The sequence below is a fragment of the Gekko japonicus genome, unplaced genomic scaffold (genome assembly GCF_001447785.1).
Source record: "Gekko japonicus isolate JY-2015 unplaced genomic scaffold, Gekko_japonicus_V1.1 scaffold345, whole genome shotgun sequence".
Classification (NCBI taxonomy): domain Eukaryota; kingdom Metazoa; phylum Chordata; class Lepidosauria; order Squamata; family Gekkonidae; genus Gekko; species Gekko japonicus.
In genome coordinates this window covers 59,857-75,621 of record NW_015173684.1, presented here as the reverse complement: position 1 = coordinate 75,621, position 15,765 = coordinate 59,857, and the positions used below count along the sequence as shown (strand labels likewise).

General features: G+C 47.3%; 1 protein-coding gene across 1 annotated transcript in view; it reads left to right on the top strand.

Annotated features, from left to right (window-relative positions):
• The window catches only part of PCNX4 (pecanex homolog 4 (Drosophila)), a 30,834-nt gene that overhangs the window by 3,179 nt on the left and 11,890 nt on the right, over positions 1 to 15,765 (top strand). The window contains exons 3-8 of the mRNA XM_015423083.1: positions 1,219 to 1,398; positions 3,289 to 3,794; positions 5,687 to 5,787; positions 8,409 to 8,531; positions 9,619 to 9,982; positions 13,448 to 13,551. Of these exons, the coding sequence (XP_015278569.1) occupies positions 1,219 to 1,398; positions 3,289 to 3,794; positions 5,687 to 5,787; positions 8,409 to 8,531; positions 9,619 to 9,982; positions 13,448 to 13,551 (1,378 nt within the window). The remainder of the gene's footprint in view (positions 1 to 1,218; positions 1,399 to 3,288; positions 3,795 to 5,686; positions 5,788 to 8,408; positions 8,532 to 9,618; positions 9,983 to 13,447; positions 13,552 to 15,765) is intronic.

Genomic DNA, 15,765 nt, shown 5'->3' with positions numbered 1-15,765 from the left:
TCCCTCCTTCTTTCCTTCTCTTTCTTTCCTTCTCTTTCTTTCCCTCCTTCCTTCCTTCCTTCCTGCACAGATCTGCACCCCCCCCCCAGCTAGCAATCCAAAACAGTCCAGTGGCACCTTTAAGGCCAAGGTTTATTCAGGTACAAGCTCTCCCTCCTCTGCTAGGGCACATCTGCGCATCCCTCCCCATAGCTAGCAATCCAAAACAGTCCAGTGGAGCCTGAGCGGTGGGTGTTGCCTTCGGACACACTTCCGGTGATGTCAGGGGGTGTGGCATATGCAAATGAGTTATGCTAATACGCTCCTGCACCTCTTTTTCTACTAAATGACCCCTGATAATATGTAATATCATAATAATTATCCCTGAACTGGCCCTGACCTGGACGGCCCAGGCTAGCCCAACCTCATTGGATCCCGGAAGCTAAGCAGGGTCGGCCCTGGTTAGAACTTGGATGGGAGACCACCAAGGAAGCCCAGGGTTGAGATACAGGGGCAGGCAGTGGCCGACCATCTCCGAACATCTCTTGCCTTGAAACTCCCACCGGGTCACCGTAAATCAGCTGTGACTTCACGGCACTTTCCACCACCGACCATAAACTGAGCGATTTAACACTTGATTGGTCGGTGAGACCAGCTGACAATAAGTAATAATAAATGTAAAGGTTTCCCTTTGCTCGAAAGCCAGTCGAATCCGACTCTAGGGGTGCGGTGCTCATCTCCGTTTCCAAGCCGAAGAGCCAGCGCTGTCCGAAGACGTTTTCCGTGGTCATGTGGCCGGCATGACTGGACGCCGAGGTGCACGGAACGCTGCTGCCTTCCCACTGAAGTGGTACCTATTTATCTACTTGCAACTTCTTGCTTTCGAACTGCTAGGTTGGCAGGAGCCGGGGCCAGAGACGGGAGCTCACTCCGTCATGTGGCACTCGTGTCTCGAATTGCTGAACTACCGACCTTCCGGTCTGCAGTTCAGCGTCTTAACCTCTGAGCCACCGCACCCCCATGAAGTAATAATAGGACTCAATAAAGACAAGGATTGTATAAGGAATTCCCACTCTTTTCAGCTCAGTTCTCATTATCTTTGATCGTTCTCACACTTGTGTTTCGTCAAGAAAATTGAAATGATCCCTGTAAAACTGGATGGCGGGGCAAAGAGGCGTTTGAACATAGAAAGCCCTTCCTTTGGGCATAGAAATGATACCTTTCTCTGTTTCCATCCAGGTTCACTGTTGACGTACCTGGTTTAAAGCTGGTGAACCAGATTTTGCATGTGGTGTTTTTGGTTTTGCCTGTCTTCTGGATGCTGGGGGTTCTGCCACCTCTGGACGCACTTTTCCTCTGGGGAATGGAGCAGCTCTTGGAGTTTGGTCTTGGAGGTTCACCCATGGCCAGTGACATTAGGTAACTTCTTATAGCTTGTAGCCTTGGAGCTGCATGCGGGCCTACCGTTTTTTGTCGCTCTCCAGATGGTTTGCAAAGCTTCATTAAAAACATAACGAGAGCCCTGCTGGATCAGACCAGTGGCCCATCCAGTCCAGCATCCTGTCTTACACAGTGGCCAACCAGTTCCTCTGGAGGGCCAACAACAGGGCAGAGAGAGGCCGAGGCCTTCATTAGAACACCAGAAGAGCCCTGCTGGATCAGACCAGTGGTCCCTCTAGTCCAGCCTCCTATCTCACACAGTGGCCAGCCAGTTCCTCTGGAGGGCCAACAACAGGGCAGAGAGGCTGAGGCCTTCATTAGAACATCAGAAGAGCCCTGCTGGATCAGACCAGTCGTCCACCCAGTCCAGCATCCCGTCTCACACAGTGGCCAGCCAGTTCCTCTGTGGGTCCAGCAACAGGGCAGAGAGGCCGAGGCCTTCATTAGAACACCAGAAGAGCCCTGCTGGATCAGACCAGTGGCCCATCCAGTCCAGCATCCCGTCTCACACAGGGGCCAACCAGTTCCTCTGGAGGGCCAACAACAGGGCACAGAGGCCGAGGCCTCCCCCTGATGCTGCCTTCTGGCTCTGGGATTCAGAGGATTAGCACCTCTGCATGTGGAGGTTCCCCTCAGTCACCATGGCTAGTAGCCATTGATAGATTTATCCTCCACAAATCTATCTAATCCCCTTTTCAAGCTGTCTTTGCCTGTGGCCGTCACAACATTCTTTGGCAGTGAATTCCACAGTTTAGTCAGGAGGGCGATGAGGATGATTGGGGGGGGCCTGGAGACCCAGCCCTGTGAGGAAAGGCTGAGGGACTTGGGAATGTTTAGCCTGGAGAAGAGGAGGTTGAGGGGAAGGCAGGATGGCTCTCTTGAAGTCTTTGAAGGGTTGTCCCTTAGGGGAGGGCAAGGAGCTGTTCCCGTTGGCCGCAGAGGAGAGGACTCACAATCATGGGTTTAAATTAAGGGTGGGAAGGTACTGGTGGGATATTTGGGAAAAGCTTTTTGACAGAGTTGTGCCACAGTGGAATCAGCTGCCTCGGGAGGTGGTGAGCTCCCCCTCCCAGGCAGTCTTTAAGCAGCAGCTGGACAAACACTTTACAGGGGCGCTCTAGGCCAGGCATGTCCAACTTCGAACAGGTAGTGATCTATTTTTTCCGGCCAAAAGTGCCGGTGATCTACCACCATGAAAATGAAGTTTCAAATTAGTTTCAAATTAGAATTTAACCCACTAAAGTTGTGTTCCACCACGCCCCCACCCCCCGCATTTATAATGCACCTTCTGTCATTTACTGGTAAGCAAAATAAGCGAAAACAAAACAGAGACGAAGATCCAGAAAGAACTGCAAACATTTTTAAATTTTATTTTATACCAGGAGACCAAGTGGGGCTGGTGATCTACCTCTGACCCCTCCGCGATCTACTGGTAGATCGCGATCTACCTGTTGGACATACCTGCTCTAGGCTGATCCTGCGTTGAGCAGGGGGCTGGACCAGATGGCCTGTAGCGCCCCTTCCAGCTCTGCGATGCTATGATTCTGTGAGCCTATGATCAGACACCTTTGGAAGATCTTGGGCATGGTGCCTGTCACAGTAGTGAAGACCTCTGAAGCTTGTGTCGTACCCCCAGAAGGCCATGATGTTATAACATAGGTAGTAGGGAAACCGTCTTGCCAAGATCGGGAGGCGTTGGTGAAACTCTCCACAGATAGAGATGCTGACACTCTGGCTTGCTTGTGGTGGGAGGGAATGGGGTGAAATAGACCTAAGCCGCTGCATATAACTTCGTTTTCTCCGGGCAATTCCCTTTATTCTTCCTTGTCTTTCTCTCTCTCTTTTCCTCTCCCCCCCCACCCCTTTCAGGCTGCTAGGAATGGTTCTCGTCTCTGCGGCAGCCGCCATTGCATCGTATTTCATCCCCAGCTCTGTCGGCGTAGTCGTCTTCATGACTGGGTTTGGATTTGCTCTGAGTCTGGACCTCAGTAAGATTTGGTTTGCCCTCAAGCTTGTCCCGGTCAGCTGTTCAGCTGTTCAGAGATTTCAGGACGTGACTGCCTGTCGGATTCAGTGGAGGGCAACAGTTTTCTATTTGACCGTCTTCGCTTTGGCTCTCGCGGAAGCCGGCCTTCTGCACTATGAGCTGGGTTCTCGGGCGTTCTCTAGAACCAGCCTCCAAGCGGTTATGGGCTACATATCGATGGCGCTGCTCCTGGTTACGTGGATCCTCGGAGAGGTTCAAACAGTGTACGTGTTCGGAATCCTCCGGAACCCCTTTTACCCAAAGGATGTCACAGTCGCGAATGGTTTCGTGGGGAAGCGAAAAGGGCTTTCGAGAATCGGCGCTTTCCGGAGGTTTTTAACTACTGTGGGTAAGACGGCCTTCTGTATTATGTGTCTGCCGATTATTTGGAGCAAGTCCTGATAACCCTGCCTGTGTGGGTTCTAAAATCTGTGTTGCAAATACCATGTGGACATGGAGATCTAGTCACGCTGTGGGCAGTGATCACATCGTATTCCACAAGGACAGAATAGTTATTCAGGGGTCATTTCCTGCAGGAGCGCACAGGAGCGGAGCTCCGGCAGTAAAGAGCCCAGGGGGTGGGCACATGCAACAAGCCCCACCCCCTGCTCCCAGCAGCCCTCAGTCAGAGCAAGAAGTAGCCAGGTAAGCTGCAGAGCCCCCCCCCCGGCCCCCCAGTCCAAAACAGTCCAGTGGCACCTTTAAGACCAAGTTTTATTCAGGTACAAGCTCTCCCTCCCCTGCAAGGACAGATCTGCACGTCCCCCCCCCAATAGCTAGCAATCCAAAACAGTCCAATGGAGCCTGAGCGGTGAGTGTTGCCTTTGGACACACTTCCGGTGATGTCAGGGGGTGTGGCATATGCAAATGAGTTATGCTAATGAGCTCCTGCACCTCTTTTTCTACGAAATGACCCCTGGTTATTATAGACCAAATTACTCTTAAGTTGGGGTCCCCAACATAGTGCCCGTGGGCGCCATGGCACCCTCTGACCTTTCCTGGTGCCAGGCAAGTGCTTTTAGAAAGTGGGTGGGGCTTGTGCCCAGGGAGGGCTTCTAATTGGCTGTGTAGAGTAAAAGGCATCCTATTAAACAGAGCTTCTGCCTGAAATGTTTGGAGAGTTACTTACTAGAGTTGTGTTTAACCTCGATCCCTGACCTTTTGTGGTTGGTCCCACCTCCTGTGGTGGCCATTTTGTGATTCTCCACCTCCCCACTGCTCCACATGCAGCTGCTGGTGTGACCTTGGGTCAGTTACAAGTTCATTCAGAGCTGTTCTCTCACGAGCAGTCCTCGAAAGAGCTCTCTCAGCCCCACCTGTTGTGGGGAGGGGAAGGGAAAGGAGTTTGTGAGCCGCTCTGAGACCCCCCCCTTGGGTAGTGAAGGGCGGGGCATAAATCCAATCTCCTCCTTCCTCTTCCTCCCCAGGATCCTAGTCCACCACTCTATCCACTACGTCGCACTGGCTATGCTTGGGTACTGCGTTCCTGTATTGTTTGTCCCTGGGACTCCTCAGAGCATCCTGTCCTTTAAAAAAGAAGAAGAAGCTTGCAGATAATCATATGCCCCTTTGAGACTCTTATATTCACCGTGCAAAGAATTTAAGAGCATAATTTATATGCTGTCTTGTGCCAATTCAACCCACAGTACTTGTTCTGTAAACTTGCTAACATGGTGCATAAACATTTACTGGTTCCTGTCATCCAATGAGTATTTGGCTGGGTGGAATATCCTCTGCCTTGCAAGACACACGTTGCTCTCTCCCCTCTCTCCCTACCCCCAAAATCCCAGTCAGATAACAGAACAGAGAGAAGAAGATTTATACCCCGGCCTTCACTACCTGAAGGAGTCTCAGAGCGGCTTACAATCTCCTTTCCCTCCCCCTCCCCCTCCCCACAACAGACACCCTGTGAGACAGGTGGGGCCGAGAGAGCACTGAGAGAACTGCCCTTGAGAGAACAGCTCTGAAAGAACTTGGGGCTGACCCAAGGTCACACCAGCAGCTGCATATGGAGGAGTGAGTGGGGAATCAAACCCGGTTCGCCCAGAGTAGAGTCCGCGCTCCTGACCACTACACCAAACTGCTTGTACTTTATCAGTTGTATGTTATGAGAAGAGAGTCTCTGAAGCTTGACCCTGTATCAGGCTAGTTATAGGACTGGAGCTTGAATATATACTTATTATTGAGCTCTTTGTATAAGATAAATGTTTCCATCTCCTTTCCCCTCTCTTTTAATTTCAGTGTCACCATTTGCTATGATCGCATTTCTTTCCCTGGACAATTCTCTGCATCGTCTGCCGTCCGTGTATATTTCCATTGGATTCACAAGAAGCTTTAGGATGGTAATTTCCAAGTATTGTACAAAAGTGGTATGAAACCATGTGGGAAAGAGCACACCTTCCAGAGAAGTTCCGTGTCGCAAAGTGTATGTTCAGTATGCTAAAGGATGACTATAACTCAGTAGTTGTGGCTTGTAAGGTCAAGGCCCCGTGGCCTAAAATCCTGGTGCCAAAGGATTAACCTTTGCCTGAGATACAGAAGAGTTACTGTAGAAAAGAGCAAGAGTCCAGGAGCACCTGAAAGACTAACAAAATTTGTGGCAGTGTAGGAACTTGCATGAGTCACTGCTCACTTCTTCAGATACGGCTATCTAGCAGTGACTCACAAAAGCACATGCTCTGCCACAAATATTTGTTAGTTTTTAAGGTGCTACTAGACTTCCTACTGCTACAGACAGACTAACATAGCTATCCAACTTGATCTATCTCCATCGAACTGAGCCATGACCAGTGTTCCCTCTAAGCTGAGTTAGTCTGAGCTAGCTCACAGTTTTTTAGCCTCCAGCTCACGCATTTTTGTCCTAGCTCAGGAAGGATGGCTCCAGAGCAAACCAATTTATGCAGCAGCCAAATCACTCGCTCACAACTTTAATGCCAGTAGCTCACAAAGTGGAATTTTTGCTCACAGAACTCCACAGCTTAGAGGGCGCATTGGCCATGACTCACAAAAACTCCTACTGTGCCACATATTTTGTTAGTCTTTAAGGTGCTTCTGGACTCTTGCTCTTTTCTACTGCTAAAAGGTAAAGGTTCCCTTGCTCGAAAGCCAGTCGAATCCGACTCTAGAGTTGCGGTGCTCATCTCCGTTTCCAAGCGCTGTCCAAAGACGTTTCCGTGGTCATGTGGCCGGCATGACTGGACGCCGAGGTGCATGGAACGCTGCTACCTTCCCACCGATGCGGTACCTATTTATCTACTTGGAATTTCTTGCTTTCGAACTGCTAGGTTGGCAGGAGCCGGGGCCAGAGACGGGAGCTCACTCCGTCATGCAGCACCCGGGTCTCGAATTGCTGAACTACCAACCTTCCACAGCCTGCAGTTCAGCGTCTTAACCACTTGAGCCACTGCAGCTCTACTTCTACTTTCTACTGCTACAGACATACTAACAGGGCTACCCATCTTGATCTATCTCCATGGAAGAGTTACTGTCTATCGTTTGGAGGCTGTAGACAAGTTGCCATCCTCAACCCTGGTCCCCCATAAGTCGCACACTAATCTTATCAGGCTTGCAGTATAGAATTCAGAAATAACGCATCTGAAATGTTTAACCACTTGGGAGTGCTGTATCATCGTTTGCCATTAACGAGGTTCCCAGTACCAGGCGAGATGAGCTGCTCATATGACATGTTGTTTTCTGTGATACGTTCCGCTCATACAAAGTGCCCACTACCCTCTACATCTCTCTCAGGTTCAGGGGTACAAGAAGGCCAGGCCATCACATTTGTTTCCTTTCTCTTTTTAGAAATCTCTAGAGAGCTATGACCATTTCACACCTCAGGCCCTCTCTCTCACTCACAGAGACATCAGTAGACAGAATAGCCCATTCCCCCTTACTAAGAGGCCCTTACTCAGACACTAAGAGGCCCTCACTCAGACACTAAGAGGCCCTCACTCAGACACTTCACTGAGTTCAGTTCAGGTGGGGTAGCCACGTTGGTCTGAAGCAGCAGAACAAAGTCGGAGTCCAGTGGGGCACCTTTAAGACCAACAAAGTTTTATTCAAGGTATAAGCTTTCGTGTGCAAGCGCACTTCTTCGTATATTTGTATCTGAAGAAGTGTGCGTGCACACCGAAGTTTATACCTTGAATAAAGTTTTGTTGGTCTTAAAGGTGCCGCCGGACTCGAACTTTGTTCCACTTCACTGCGTTATTAGGGTTAGGGCTCATACACTGTTTCAGTCACACGCTGCCACCTTTTATTCATATCCTAAAACATATATAGATCAAGATCTTCATTCGTGTCTGTATGTGTGGGTGTGTCTTTCCCTGAGACGCACAGCCCACAGGGTTAAATAAACAAGGAGTTAACTTGTATTTATGGTTTGAATGCAACGCTTAAAAAAGTAAGGCAGAGGTTACAATGTTTCTGTTCCCTTGAACTTTTGGACTGTTTCCCTATTCCACATTTGGGATCTTTGGTGACAAAGTGACTTTTCTTTCCCTTTAGCTGTAAGCTGATCTTCTCCTCGGCTTCACTCAGTCAAACATAGGTAGCTTTCACACGTGCTAAATAATGTAGTTTCAGTCCACTTCAGCGACCGTTTTGCAAGTGGCTTTTGCCATTTCACACAGTAAAACCCAGTTGCACTGAAACTGGATTAAAAGTGTGTTATTTAGTGTGTGTGACTCCGCAATGGCTTTCTCAACTGTCATTTTCCAACGCGCTGTTTCTCCCAACGCGTTGTCAGCTCTCATTGGTTGCTGTTAGGGAGAGGTGGAACCTTTAATCTGTCCGTTACACTGGAGTCCCGGGAAGGGAGTTTTTTGGAGCGATTGAAATTCTGAAAGCCGTTTTAGCCAAACTGCCGTGGAAGGCCACTGCAAAATATGTTGTGCTGTCAACTTAAAAAAAAAATTAGTTAAGGCTCCTGTGGGATTTAAACCAAACCAAACCTCTGTTCTAGGTATGGCAAAATACGGAGAGTGCCCTCTTAGATGTGGTGGTGGTGTTCGCGATACAGCTGCTGTTGTTCAATACCGACCTTTGGTGGAACAGAAGCCTCAATACGGGAACCAGACTCTTACTGGTAAATCAGTTCGGCTGTCCCCGTTGGACAGAACATATATACAAAGCATGCGTTTTCCCCTTGCCTCCTTTCTTGTTTCTCCAAATTTTGATCCATATTCTTTATATTTAGTGTTAGAAGGTTGGGATATTGACCTTTAAAGCCCTGTATGATCTGGGACCAACATACCTTTCAGGCACCACCTTTTCCCATATGACTTGGGGTTGGACTAGATGACCCTGGAGGCCCCTTCCAACTCTATGATTCTGTGACTGTGCCCAGTACTCTGGTCATCTTTGGAGGCCCAGCTTCGGTTGCTCCTGCCTTCTGAAACTAGATGAGTGGCAACCGTAAAAAGGGCCTTCTTGGTTGTGGCACCAAAACTTTGAAACTCGCTCCCCAGGGAGATTAGTCCATCCCTCTCTATCAGTGTCTTCTGCCAATGGGTGAAGACTCTTTTTTTTATCGTTTTACATTGTGTTTTGTTAAATTATTTGATCATTTTAAATGTTGCTTTTAATTGTCCAGGTGTTTTGCGTTTCCCGCATCGGGGACCCTGATCGGGTGGAAAGGCAGCATAATAAAAATGCTTTAAATAAATAAAACATAAGCGCGATACCCTTCTGTATATACATTGCAAGAGGTTTCAGGTAGCAAAGCAGAGTTAAAAAAACAGAAAGCCAGTTTGGTGTAGTGGTTAAGTGCGGTGGACTCTAATCTGGGAGAACCGGGTTTGATTCCCCACTCCTCCACTTGCAGCTGCTGGTGTGACCTTGGGTCAGTCACAAGTTCCCTCAGAGCTGTTCTCTCAAGGGCAGCCCTTGAGAGAGCTCTCTCAGCCCCACCTACCTCACAGGGAGTCTGTTGTGGGGAGGGGAGGGGAAAGGAGATGAAGGGCGGGGTATAAATCCAATCTCCTCCTTCTTCTTCTAAACACTCCTTCATTCTGGGACCCTAGTCCTATTGCATTGTTCACTGGGCTGTCTTTTGTGGCCTGGTTTTTGCAGTGTTCGATATCCTGCAGTCCCCTCGAGCCTCAGCATGAAAGGTGGGCTATGAATTTCAAAACACACACACACACACAAAACTGTCATTTCTGTCCCGCTAGGTTGGCTTCATCCGGAACCGACTGTTTCAGTTCATCTCAAAGATGCAGTTTGCAATAACCGTTCTCTGGACGTCGTGGGCAGAGAAAAAGCAGCGCCGGACATCCTCCGCACCCCTGATTATCCTCAACGTTGTCTTCTTCCCGGTCCTCCTGAGCCTCATGCTGCTCTGTGCGCTGCTGTCTTCCCCCTTGCTGCCCCTTTTCAGCCTCCCCGTGTTTCTGATTGGCTTCCCGAGGCCTGGCCGGAGCTGGCCGGGACCAGTGGGTGAGACCGCCTACCTGTGTCATGACACTGTCTATTATCAGCAGATGGTTCCCAGCTTGGCTATGGCTTTGCAAGCCGCCTTCTCGTCCGGCAGCCTAGGTAAGTCGACTTTAAAAGCCTGTCTTCGTGGATAATGTCAAAACAGCTCTTTTAGTGATATACGACACTTTTAGATCTTTCCTTTTTAATATGTTGCATTGCGGCCTGGTTGTGTAAGGAATGTTAGAAACTGGGGAGAAAGGCGGGGGGGGGGGGACCAAAATCAGCTGCGAACGAAGAGGGTCAAGCTAACAAATATATTATATAAAAAAAACACAAATGTTTATTAGGGTGTAAACATACTGCAGTATGCTAAAACATACTGCAGTAAAAAGAATTAGTCTAAGTCTCAGACTTAAAAGGCTTATACAACCGAGTTAGTTATCATACAAATACAATTGATGGGTAAAACATTTTGACCTAAGGACCATACGGGCCTTCCTCAGTGGTCAATATTCTTCTGAACAATGATGTATATCTAATACATTGTAGAAACAGTTTCTAGAAAAGCCTTTCCAAGGCAATTCAACTTCATTCGCCCATGGAAAGGCTTTTCTACAAACTGTTTCTATAATGTATTAGGTATACATCATTGTTCAGAAGAAGACTTGTGTCGAAACGGCTGAACATTCCGGAGATCACCGTCTTCACTTGTATTTGATATGTTATACAAATATTGTGCACTCTTTTGTATGAAATCTTTTTGATTCATATTTCAAATTTATTAGCGCGAACTCCTGCACAGTTTTTTGTTTCTACTTCGGTCTTATTCTGGTGTTAACAGATATCTGGAATAAGCCTGTAAAGGGTAAGAGATTACCAATTTTTTGCCGAGATGGCTTCCATACTAATGCCAATGATGGTGGGGAAGGTTCCCTCTAAGCCGAGTTAGTGTGAGCTAGCTCACAGTTTCCTAGCCTCACATGTTTTTGTCTCAGCTCAGGAAGGAGGGTTTCAGCGCTAACTCATTTACGCAGCAGCTGAAACGCTCCCTCACAACTTTAATGCCAGTCGCTCACAAAGAATTTTTGCTCACAAGACTCCACAGCTTAGAGGCAGCATTGGTGGGAACTAGGGAGAAATGTTTTGGGAAAGTTCCAGGCAAAGAAGAGAAGAACAGCTGGGAGACATCTTCTGCTCACTGATTTGAAAGTTCAGCGCTAGGGCAAGTATGCTTTGGGGATCCAGGTGGGTTTTAAAAATTAATTTCCAGAAAAAATTTACCTGGCCTTTAATGGCAGACGGCTTGACTAAACATGTCTTAACAGGGATATTGCTTTAGGTCTTAAGATCAAGGTGTATTTTTTGGGCAGCTAAGCACAATGACGAATTATGAATTATTATTTTATTTTTTACAAAAACGGCAGCAGGAGAATGTACTCCCATTAGCTCAGCAGGGTAGAAAGGGCCGTTTTAATTTTTAACTAATATAATGGCTGGTTTTCCAGATCGCGCTTTACATTGTCCCGAAGTGCTACGGTTTAACTGTGCCAAGTGAGATCATTTGGGTACGACTGGAGATTTCCTGCCGGTATTCACTGACATACCTCATATATACCCCTCCAGTGCATCAGGAAAGAAAACATGAAGTTATTAAAACCCCAGAATCGGTTTTATTAGATTTATGGAAAGATAATGCTGTCCCTAAAATGTACCAAGATCTTATATCTACTTTATTAACAGCAGCTAAGATTATAATTCCAGCAAGCTGGAAGGACTCTACTTCTATTTCTAGTGTTCGATGGTTCACCAAGTTATGGGAACTACTGGCAATGGACAAAATATTTGACTCCATAAAGAGGACGGAAGAACAACAATTTATGTCAAATATTTTAAAGAACATAAGAGATGCCAATGTTGAATCAGGCCAAAGTCCCATCCAGTCCAACACTCTGTGTCACACAGTGGCCAGAAATACCAGGTGCCATCAGGAGGTCCACCAGTGGGGCCAGGACATTAGAAGCCCTCCCGCTGTTGACCCCCCCAAGTACCAAGATGATAGAGCATCACTTGCCCCAGAGTCCCTATCTATCCCTTGTGGCTAATAGCCACTGATGGACCTCTGCTCCATATGCTTATCTAATTCCCTTTTGAAGCCATCCATGCTTGTTTGCTAAATGGTCCCCTTTTTTGGATTATGTGAAAAACAAAACAACTGCACCAATAAGCTTTATTCCATCAAAATACAAAGAAATACTTACCTTGCTATGAGGATTGATCCGGGACGTTCCCAGCGGTCTGGCAATGTACCTAATGTAACCTAATGTAAAAGACTCTTAGGAAACCCTCGATCTGGAACAGGACTATTCAATACTTACAGTCTGTAGTTAATCACTTGATTTGAATATTCCAGTTGAATATGTTTAGTGTTTATGTGTTATTTTTATTTTGTTTATTGTTCAAAATTTAATAAAAAATATTTTTTTTTTTAAAAAAAGGAAAGGAAACATTAAGATTTGCTAGACTGGTAAAATGGTATGGAGGTTACACTGTGCACCTATCTTGCTGAAGCTATATGGTTTGGGTCTGCTTAGTGTCCAACCACCCTGAAACCCCGCCTGCCCGGAGTACCCTGAAAACACATACAGTTCGCTAACAGGAATCTTGTATTCTGAACAGCTTAGCTATTTGGAAGAGAATTTCAGCAGGCTGCAGCTTTTCCCTATCCTGAATCTGAGGTGATGGGAGAAGTGGCACCACCCAAAATTCTCCCTTCTTGGCAATTGCCCTGAATGCAGGAACTGTGCCCTGCGGCCAGGAAAGGGGTGGGGTTTTATTAATCCATTTTGACATCTTCCTGCCCAGTGATGGACACTGTTCCGAAATAGTGCTCTCTCTCTCTTACCATGAATAAGGCCTTTATGTGGGGGGGGGGGGGGGGAGAGAATCCCGCATTTGAAATCCTAAGCAGAAAGTCTTTCCAGAATCTCATAGTACTGTTGCTCTGAAAGCATTTATGGAAAATGTTTATCACCACCTTTCCCCCAGCTAGCAATCTTCTTTGCAGTAAGTCCACATACACGTAACAAACATATCTTTCTGCCTTCCCAGGTATCTTTTCGAAATTGCCAATTTGGCCTGGTGCTCCTTCGGTTTCACTTTATGTTTTCTTGAGCCATAAAGAGTAGCCCTGAGCTTCTCTGTCCTCCCGTAGGCTGTGTTCCTAGTGCAAATGGGGTTGCCAGCATGGGGTGGGGAAACTCCTGGAGATTTGGGGGGTGGAGCCTGGGAAAGGCGAGGTTTGGGGAGGGGCCTCAGCAGGGTACAGTGCTGTAGACTCCACCCTCCAAAGTAGCCATTTTCTCCAGGGGAACTGATCTCTATTACCTGGAGGCCAGTTGTAACAGTGGGAGGTCTCCAGGCCCCACCTGGAGATTGGCAACCCAATTTGCAGTGGCAACCCTGGCGCAGCTGAACTCCCAGATTTCTCATTAAGCGGTGTCAGGATTGTGTCCATAGCGTCAACGGTGTTCTTTGACAAAATGCTCCAGCGACCCTTAATCCATTTCTGTTCCTTCTCCCAAGGCCCCTGTTCGCCCGGGTCCCACTACTTGTGCCGCTTTCAGGACAGACTGGTGTGGATCCACGTGGTGGAGAGAGGCTTCACTTACTGCTGCGTTAATATCAAGGTGACTATCGGCTAACCTACCTGGCGGCATCACAGGCGCTCGACCGTGTGATAGCAGCTGGCATAGAACATCTTCCAGGTGTTTTGACGTTAAAGAAAGAATGGCTGTTATTTGCGAAGGGCTGGTTCTTATAGCGAAAGGACAGAACAGTTTAAACAAGATGATCCTCTGAGCCACAGTTCGGACTCCTGAGGGCACATGGCAAGGTAGCAGGCTTCCTTGTTGTGTGCCAGCTCTTTACTAGAGAGCAAGTTTGATGTAGTGGTTAAGAGCGCGGACTCTAATCTGGGAGAACTGGGTTTGATTCCCCACTCCTCTACATGCAGCCAGCCGGATGAGCTTGGGTCAGTCACAAGTTCTCTCAAGGGCGAGTGAAAGGCGGGGTATCAATCCAATCTCCTCCTCCTCCTCCTTCATGTGAAGTCACTTGCTGATCCTGGGCATCGTGGCAAAACTCTAAAGCAAGGGTCCACAATGTGCCTGCCAGGCGCTTTTTAAAAGTGGGCAGGGCCCAGTGGGGTTTTCCCCAGAAAGACTTCTGGTTGGCCATTGGAGATTTGGTTGGCTGTGCAGATTTTTTTAAATGTTGCTTTGGCAGCAGCTGCCACAATAGAAAAGATTCCAGAATCATAGAGTTGGGAGGGGTCCTACAGGCCATCTAGTCCAACCCCCTGCTCAATGCAGGATCAGCCCTAGAGCATCCCTGACAAGTGTTTGTCCAGACGCTGCTTAAGAACTGCCAGTGAGGGGTAGCTCACCGCCTCCCGAAGAGGCAGGTTCCACTGTTGCGCAACTTTTACTGTAAATAAGTTTTTCTAATATCCAGCTTCCCACCCTTAATTTAAACCCATTACTGCAAATCCTATCCTCTGCTGCCAATAGGAGCAGTTCCCTGCCCTCCTCTAAGTGACATCCTTTCAAATACTTCAAGAGAGCAATCCTGTCCCCCTCAACCTCCTCTTCTCCAGACTAAACATTCCCAGGTCCCTCAGCCTTTCCTCCTAGGGCTTGGTCTCCAGACCTCCAATCATCCTCGTCGCTCTCCTCTGCACCCACATCCTTTTTGAAGTGAGGCCTCCAGAACTGCATGCAATACTCCCAAGTGCGGCCTGACCAATGCAGTGTACAGTGGAACTATCAGATTTTGCGATTTGGCTGTTATGCCTCTGTTGAGACACTCCAAGATCGCATTAGCCTTTTTTGTTGCCGCATCACATTGTGACTCAAAGAAAAGCTGCAGTAGAAATATCATGACTGGCTCTGACTCCTGCAGTAGCCATTTTATGGCTGTGCCACTGCCCCCTATATTGGAAAGCCTGAACACCAGGCTCTGACGTCACCACATGTAGTCATAACATTCCCTGAACTCTGCAGTTGCAAGGTACTTTCACAAGTGTTTAAAATTGCATTTTCTCGTGCACTCAACAAGATATTCTCTTGATTCTTTCACTGCAGGATTCCAGACACTTCACACTAGCTTACATGTTACTGAGTTCAGTTTCCCTTGCATATTTGAGTGTATGTTTCATATAATTTACAAGCATATAATATTGGAGAGTGGTGGATGTCTGTTGTATGATGGTATTGTCAATTCTCACTCTATTTCAGGTTTTTTGGGGGTAGATCAGTGGGTTTTGCTTCAGTTTGCCACAACAAATCCAGAAGGGAACTGGGGGTTTCTGCACATCCCCTTCTTCTGCTCAGTATTAAAGCCAGCCTTATAGACTAGAACTTTCAATGGACATTTAAAAGCACACTGCTTTCATCAAAGATGACAGAACAATGAATGTGGTTCATCACACAGCTGTCATCCCCACTTTGCATGTGAGCATAAATTGTCAAATTGTCAAATAATACTAAGAGTTTAATAACTTCTGGTTTTCAGTATTACTTTTTATTTAACATTGACACAGCATGAGATAGTAATATGCACAAACTCATACTTTGGTAAGACGTCTTCACATACAGTAAACTTCAATCATAATCTCCAGTTACCAAAAAAGAACAGCTACACAGGATATTGGTGTACCATCACAAACGTTCAAGGGAACCAACAGTACGACAACAAATTAATCTTCCTATGGAACTTCTTTTGATTTCACAAATTAATTTCACAAATTAATGTGAAAGGCTACCACATCACTTCTGCCCCCCCAAGCCCCAAGAATACAGAGCATCACTTGCCCCAGAGTCCCTATCTATACCTTGTGGCTC